Raw genomic sequence first — 8600 nt, forward strand, 5'->3', positions numbered from 1 at the left:
TAGGCAGAAAATAGGGAACTTAATTAAGGACCTTGAGATAGACAATGGGACAAAAGAGCAATGAAAAGACAGTTTAAATTTTTGGTAAGAGGTGAACGTGATGTTCATTTGAAGATCCATTTGTCTCTCTTAAGTCTTGTGCTTAGTTGTTAACTTAAGGGGTGAGTTTTGCATAGTAATACTTTATAATAATTATGTTGTATGTTTGTGTCTTATTCTGGACAACTCGTTCTTTGTAATTCCTTTGTCCTCCTCTTGAGCTCCTCTTTTTCATAGCTGGTCAGCAAACTCCACCGAGTTTCAGAATATCTTTGATTTCTCCCTGGAAACCAGTCCTTTGATAAAACAAGCACTTCCTCCAATCTGCAACTAAAGCAAAGTGGCTAATGCAGTTTATATCAGTATTCAGGGCTTGCGTTTCCCCATGCCTGGGTTCTTTGCAATTGCATCGGAAAGAACTGGAGTTTCTTTCCTAGGTCCTGAAATTCTTTCTCTTTCCAAAATGACAGTCTTTAAACGTTCCTGCCTTTCTTTTTATTGGACCTGCCCTGTATTTTCCCCTTCTCTCTGATGGTCCAACCAGATGATCTATCTCCTGATGACACTAACAGACCAGAGCACAAATGGTTCTGCGCCTGGCGATCTTTTAACACCGTTAGCATCGTTCCAGCAGTAGTTTTGAGTGACTTTAGACAGCCTAAGCATGTAGGAGTCCTTGCCACATCCTAACAAAGTGAAAAGCAGCCTTGTTGGTGAAAATCTTTGTGAAATCAATCTCAAAGTGGTATGTGGGAAATTCTCCAAACTGGACAAATCCCATTTCAATACATGATTTATTTTAAAATGCAACAAAGCTGAAACCTACGAAGTATTATCAGTGTACAGTCAACAAGTACCTCACTTTGAAAATAAACAAAAAAAACCCCAAACTACCCACATAGCATTTCACAGTTTATTTAATATCTGTTTTACACTAGGGATTCTGTTAGGACTGTTATCCTATGTGTTAATATTCAGTATGTAGGTGACCTAAGAAGGCCTTGCTATAGATCTTTGTTCCATGTTTGTCTCACCAATGAGTTTATCTTATGGTATTATAGCTCAGATTTCCATGTGATGTGGTATATGTACAACAACAACTTATTTATTCTGCATGAAACATAATTAATGGCTTTATATCTAGTAATTACATATGACTGGAATCAGGCACTTCATGCACAATGCATAATGTTATTAAAAATATCTGAAACTCAAAACAATACCATGTTTGTAATGTGGATATGTACTAGTTCTGATGGTGTCCTGGTCACGTAAAAGAACTGAAAGTAAATAATTGCAACATTTTTGTTCTTTATTATAAATACATATTTTTAAGTTATTAGTTAGATAAGAATATATGTCTGTTCATATAATCTCATAGCCAGCAGCAGAACAGGATCTCAGCATTGTTTCTGTCTGCTTCTGTTATACTGGAGTTTTTTAGGGGCGTGCCACCTTTAGTTAGGTCACACTGGCCAAAGAAGTTGCAGTGAAGATTATTTATCATCATTAAATGTTTTTGTTGATCTCGCGCTCAAAGATTGAAATGCATGTAGTGCCTTAAGCTTAAGTTAAGCTTACACTTCTATGGTTCTATAAATGCAAGTGAGTTGAAAGTCATGGAGGAGTTCACTGTAAAATTTAATTTCATTAGAACAATTAAAGACAAGATGGAAGTTTGGGGTTTTTTTCAGTTTTTTGTGTAACCTTATTGTCTGTTCATTATGGTAAAAATGGCAACTAATTGGTTAAAACCGGAACAACACAGGTTTTGAATCAGCGATGTTTCCAGCTTCTTCCTCATCCCATGCCTGAGTTTAGCTTGCTGGGTACTGCTGCTCTTGATCTTACTCTGGGGTTATTCAGTATTTTCATCACTGCTGTCTGTGGTGCCATGCTTCCTGCTTCTTTGTCCAGCTTCAAGTTATCAAACTAGTTAAATAAGTACTGTAATTGTCTGTCATTGAATCTATAACGCTTGCATCTTGTCAGCCTCAGAGAGAGAGATTAGTGTTTGGTGAGGTAATATGGTGGGATCTGCAACTAGTTAAAGGCTAAAGCTTCTCAAATTTGTTGTGATTTATGTAAATATGTTCCCATATGTTATTAACATAGTGCTTGAGAATAATTGGCAAATAATTAATTTTCTTAATGGGAGTTGTTTAACCAATGGGGACACAGATAATCTTATATCCCCAGACCTCGTGTTACTTTTGATGAGATTTTAGAGAAGTCATGTGTAATACTTTCCTGAGGGTCGAGTCTGCTTATGTTACAGTTGTACAAGGTCAGACCTTAATTTATCTAGCAACTGCGTATTTAATTTTAGAAGTATCACAGGACACTTCAGCTTGCAGGGCACTGTTCCTGGCTGTTCAAATTCAGGCCCCAGAGTAGCACTGGCAAGATAGTGGGTTGAAATGGTGACACTGTGGTATGCTCCCCAATTAAACTAACAGAGAAGTAGTTTAAAAACATAATACTTAAGAGACTGATTCCAAATTTAGACTGCTAGTAATTATTTTATTGCTATGAATAACCTCTGTGCATGTCTAAGGGCCTTCTATTTACAGAGTAAAGTTAAGATTGTCTAGTTTATTTTAAGGATAAGAAATTAGAATAACATTAACTCTCAGACAATTTTATGTGTTTAAAAGCAATAAATGCTTGATACACTTCTTTACAAGGAAAGCTGCAACTTCCATGATTAGCAAGTATTTAATATTTTTTCTAATGAAAAACCAGTAATTTAGAGAGAAAAACATTCTTCTAAGTAAAACATCAAGAAGTGATGTCTAGTTTTTCAGGTATGAATATAAAAAATATCAGAAAAATATCAGGTTACTCAAACCACAGTTTAAGGAAAATATTCTTTGTAACATAAAAAACTAAAACTCATTTAGAGTAAGGGTTTGCAATTGTTTCCAGTGATCCAGTGTGTGGGACTGGCAATTGAGAAACTGCCAAGGGAGAATGGAAGAAGATTTTCCTGCTGAGCTTTTTAGCCTTTACATTGCCACATCACGTAATGGAGCAGCGATGTTTCTGTTGCTGCTCAGTGTATCAGCCATGCTGTTTTGTACCCCTGTGATCCTTGTGGAACATCCATGCTTTGGTCAGACCTTGTCACCTCAGCACAGTGTATTACCAGCAGTGATATAGCAAATCAGGCTCTCGGAGCACGTGTAGACCCTTGGCAGCGTGTCCAGCTCTTTTGCTGTGGGGAGCTCTTTGCCTTACTCTTACTTTTCCCTGTCACAGTTACTTGCTACTAACAACTTTCTCATTTTACAATATGTGAATTTTTGTGGGATAAGATCATTTGAAAATAGTACACACAGCAATTCTGAAACACTGCTCATCTAAGACCTTTCTGGTTAAGTTCGTGTTCAAGAGCTATATGATGCCTGTGGTGAAATCACTCCGGGGAGTATAGCAAAGCAGGAGAGTCTCTGCATAACCAGAGAGAATTTTCTGTGGTGGTCTCTAAACTGATTTATTCCTCTGATCTTTTGGAGAGAAAGGAGTCGTAGAAAGGAAATATATTCTAATTAAAATAAAATGATATTATTACTAAAAATCTATCTTGCTTAATATTCTTAACTCTTCCTGGAAACACTGATCTTAGGAGCGTATTGATCATCTGGCAGGAGTAGACCATATGTAAGCATTGCTAAAAATTTTTTTTAATACACTAAACTGACTTTTTTTCAGAGAGTTTGCAATGTGAGGGTCTGATCTAAGGCCTGTGTAAATCTTCAGGAGCCTTTTTGGTTCAGGCTCTGGGGTAAATATAATGTGATGGAATATAATAATTCTCAACTTCCCTAAGGACAGCAACTTCAGTAAGGCTGGCAGGGCATGAAGGTCCATCCATGTGGATCCAATAGGGATCCACTTGATTCATTAAAAAAGAGTTTTATCAATGGCATAAAATCTTCAAATGAAGGGTTTTCAAAATGAAAGGTGTGAAAAAGGGGAAGGTAACTTTTGTCTTGAAGCAATTGTGGAGGAAATGAGATTATGAATGTTACATATTTTTCCTTAATAGATTATCTTACGTAAATTAACTGTTTCCTTAGGAGCACCTCTTAGCTGCCAACAAGATATTAATGTGGTCTAAAATGTATTTTCCTTTTAGCTGATGGCAGGTTGAGTTTGTAGTTATGTTCATTGATGTATACTTCTGAAGCTGCTAGTCCAGGAGAGATTTTATCTTTGCTCTCTAAAAGGTTTGTGAGTGTTCATAACAAAAGTGTATTTGTGAGTTCAATGATGGAAGCTTTAAGGTGCCATCAGAATTTGAGAAATGTTAATGAAAATTAGAGGAAAAATGCATAAAAGAACCTTGCCTCTGAATTCTTCTGCCTGTCAATGGAGTGTATTGCCCACAAGAGATGAGGGAGAGTGGTATGCGTGTCCGCATTATGATGAGCAGTTCATCAGTCTAACTTCCATGTTAAATCTTCTTTTGGCCTGTTATGCTGACACCTTGACTATGGACACAGTAGAAAGGGACAGAGAACCTTCAGAAAAGCTTGCCCTTTATGAACAACATAAAGGTCTGTTTTTCTAAGCCCCAAATAAAAATGTATTTGTGAATATTATTTTATTATTCTTGGACTCCTTTTTTTTTTTTGTGTTCAGAGATGGCACTCAACACCCAAGTTGTATATTTTCTCGATCAGAGAAAATGAAGTAGAGATTTTGAATATCTTCCTTCAGATTTCTTTCCTTGCAGTTAAAAACCCAGGCCATGATTCCAGTACACATTGAAAGAGGTGAGAAACTGTATTATGTGGGAATCTGAATCCAAGAGACCTTTAGTTTCTGAATCAATCTAAATGTAAGCCCTTACTAATTTAATTTTGGTTTGCAAGCTTTATCATAATATACTAACTAGTAAGGTATTTGTGGATGGGATTATAATATTGGCTATGGTACTTTGAGTGACTTACTGCTTACAAGAGCAATGCAGAAACTAGTCTGAAGAGAAAGCTGATTAACACTTCCCCTTGAAAATAAGTTTCAGAAGATTTCTTCCAAATAGCAGTTCCAATGTTCCATCTCTATTTAGGATGACTAGAACCATGATCTTTCTGTTACAAACATGCAAGAGGGACTTAGTGTAATTGTGTAATATTTGTACAACATTTTGAGGATAATAAGTGTTCAGTGTGATAGAAAGAGCACACGACTGCACAAACTGTGGGAGCGGTAGTTTAAAAATAAAAAAAAAAAAGATTCAACAGGACAAATGCGTTAAGCCACTTAGATTTAATCAAACAGAGAAACTATCAAAACCCAAAGCTCATTTGGAAAAACGTAGGTAGGTACAGCATATATTAACTTAAAGCTTTTTTCTTTCTGTGTGTTTTACAACTTATAAAGATTGCATTTTACAGTTCAAAAACCTAGAAGATGTTGTAAAGAGCAACATTCTTGACCTTCCAGTTATAATGAGAATTTACCAGTAAGATGGTTGGTTGATGTGATATCATGAGGAAAAAGCATAGTGAACATAAGCCACAGTTACAGTTGGTGATATGAACGGACTGAATTTAAGTTGATGACTATAGTTAAAAGATTTGACATACTCTGTTACTAATCCACTGCGCATTTCAATGACTCTCACACCTTGAAAATAATAGCTGGCGTGGCTTGACCATCGCCTGACCTTGTGTACCAAACTCACGTGAATGTCCATTAAACTTCATGACTGCAGAAATAGTGCAGAGAGTCCAAAGTCATTTATCTTCTTTGATAGACTGTGCTTTGGCACTATAAAGATAAAACAATATTTGTGAGTGTTTAGGGTTTGTTTTGGGGGGTTTTAACATATTAAGGACCACTAAAAGAGGTAATTAATAACATGAGACCATTTTATTGTATCACCTAGTGAGAACAATAGGAAAATTGTAAAATCCATGAAGGAAGGTGTCCTGGGATGAAAACAAAACAAAACAAACAAACAAACAGAAAACAAAACAAAAAACCACACCCTAAAATAAAATAAAGTAGTCCCTTTGCAAATCTGAGCTTTTGGCATGTTATTTTTTCAACTGCCTCACATTTTTCTGTTCAAGTTTGTAAGGTCAAGGCTTCAAGAACCTGACATATGCTTTAAAGGAAACTGATCAAAGAGAGTGGTTTCCACTGCATGAGGTTGCAGTTCAGCCAATTCCACAAGTATTTGAAGTCACTTTAGATGGCAGGAAAGGTTAAAATATCCCATAAGATAAGGAGAGCAACAAAGAAACATAGAATAATGAAGACACCAACGGGCTGGAACTGTTAACCAAAAGAAGTATGACCAAGTCCTCCATGGACATAAGCATCTTGCTTATGTTTAAATGTTCAAGCAAATTTTTTGTGTTTTGGAAAAGTTGCGTCAGTTTATATCAGCAAATAAATTAGACCATTTTCAACATTTTGTTCAGAAGCTTACAAACAAAGCAAAAATTAATATTCAGTATTCAGTGTTGTTTGGCAGTACTGGTTAGGTTAACCTAATTACAAATACTTTTAATAAAAACTTAGCATTTAAGGATTTCTGATATATGTGTGTGTGTGTTAACAGCCTTGTGCTTTATTTTGTTTTATCTTTTTTCACTTTCTTACCTCTAACATCTTATGAATCAACATGGCAATAAAAAACATGCCATGGAAAACAGCACTAATAACTTGGGCAGCAAAAACTAGCTTTGTGGAAAATGTGCAAATGATCCTAGAAAAGGGTGTTTATTCCAATACCATAAATTACAAGGAGAAGCTTATTGGTCATCAGTGCAAGAAGCTGCAAAACAGAAATGCAAAGACATTGTTGACATTCTGAAGAATTATGGAAGTGTGAACATCAAGGACAAATATTGAGTAACTCCATTAGGGGTTACGGCTGAATATGTTCACTGTGGTGTGCTGGAGCATATTAATCATAATGATATGTAGTCAGGAAAAGGGAAATTCACCTCTGCACTGGCATACATCTGTGTTCTTAGTTACCACCTAACTTTACCACCTCCCAAACTTTAATCCAGAAAAGTGGGTCAAGCACTGTTCATTCTGCTGTAGACAGCCAGAACCAGTGTCTAGAGCTTGTCATTGAAAAGAGTTTGGATGTCAACACTCTCTTGTCTGAACACATAACTTCAAATACTTATGATGACAGAAGAGAGACTGCACTTTGTTGTGCTGTTTATAATAATGAGATTCTTTGCACCAAAATATTGCTCAAAGCAGGAACAAACCCAAACAAGGATCCTTTAAACTGTGTTCTCATAACAGTGAGAGCTGACAGGCATGGAATTGTAAAGCAATTCCTATCTTACAGAGCAGATGTCAACTGCTAATTTTGTTGCTTAATGATACGCATTTCCCCAGTGCATTTGGTATTCTTTGAATGGTGACGTTATGCTGAGGCTGTTGCTCAGTCATGGATATAATGTGGAGATGTGTTTGGACTTTATGTGTCAGGGTATCTTTGGAAATTCTTTTGTGTGGCCAGCTCCAGAGCTCGAGCCTATTCCCAGTTGGACTACTTCTTCAATAAATAATAAACTAATAAATACATACCTTCCTTGCTTCTCTTCACTTTGCTCTTTTCGTTAGCCAGATTTAAACCCTCTGGTTTCTAGTGTTGAATTAACATACTGTCAAAATCCTTTTTTGAAAACACTAAAAATAAAATAGCCATTTCTTATTTTCCTCTCTGAGGTAGAGAAAATAATGTACATATGGTGGTGATGTGGTTTTATATTTGTATTAATTTATTAGAGATTTAGAAAGGAAATTTTAAGAAATCATGAGGAAGGATTCTGGAATTTCTGTTCCTTTCCTAACTAGTGGAGTAGATGTGTTTCCAAATAAATATTTCTGTTGAAGAAAACAGTACCACAGATTACAGGTTTTTTTGTTTGGTTTTTTTTTTTTTTTGTTGTTTTTTTTTTTTTGCCTTCAAGCCTGTTTGCATAAATTGAGGGTTCACAAAGGTTAAAGATGGAAGAAAAATGGCTTTTAAAGTAACCTACCTGGTATCAATTTGACTGTTGAAGGCCATTGCTAGGACTTTGTTTAAATTGTCTTCTGTAATTACTTTAAAATGTGTTCTTTGGCATTTCTCTGCTCAGATTTTGAAATTATGGCTTGATGTATTCTCTGTTTCAGTTCAGTGAGTTTATTGCTGTTCCATGATTGAGACATTTAGCTGGAAAAGTGGCTTGTGTTTTTTGTAGATTACACAGATTATGTGCCTCTAAGCACAAGAATTCAGTTTTTCATAGAAACACAGAAAAAATGAACAGAGATACCACAGACTGGAGAAATATCTAACTTCCAATTAATAATGTTATGATTTATTATAGGAAATTTTAATTGCTTATGTCAGGTCACATTCATCCAAAGTGTTGTAGCATACTTTGTACATTAAAGATCATGGTCCTATGTAAAATTCTTCAAACATCTAAATGATTATTTTTAGGTATTTTTGCAAAGTGTTTGCTCCCTGGTATACCTTTGGTGTGTGCATGTTTCAAGGCTTGGCAAAATTTAATGGACTTTAGGTA

At 35.7% G+C, this 8600-nt stretch overlaps 1 protein-coding gene across 1 annotated transcript; it reads left to right on the forward strand.

Moving 5' to 3' along the window:
- Nucleotides 1-570: 570 nt before the first annotated feature.
- On the forward strand, nucleotides 571-8335 carry ASB15 (ankyrin repeat and SOCS box containing 15). Its single transcript, XM_053978319.1, is given in 6 exon segments — nucleotides 571-705; nucleotides 7038-7383; nucleotides 7386-7424; nucleotides 7427-7594; nucleotides 8198-8262; nucleotides 8264-8335. Coding segments are annotated over 6 exon segments (825 nt in total).
- Nucleotides 8336-8600: the final 265 nt, after the last annotated feature.

This window comes from Vidua macroura, chromosome 5, assembly GCF_024509145.1.
Source record: "Vidua macroura isolate BioBank_ID:100142 chromosome 5, ASM2450914v1, whole genome shotgun sequence".
Classification (NCBI taxonomy): domain Eukaryota; kingdom Metazoa; phylum Chordata; class Aves; order Passeriformes; family Viduidae; genus Vidua; species Vidua macroura.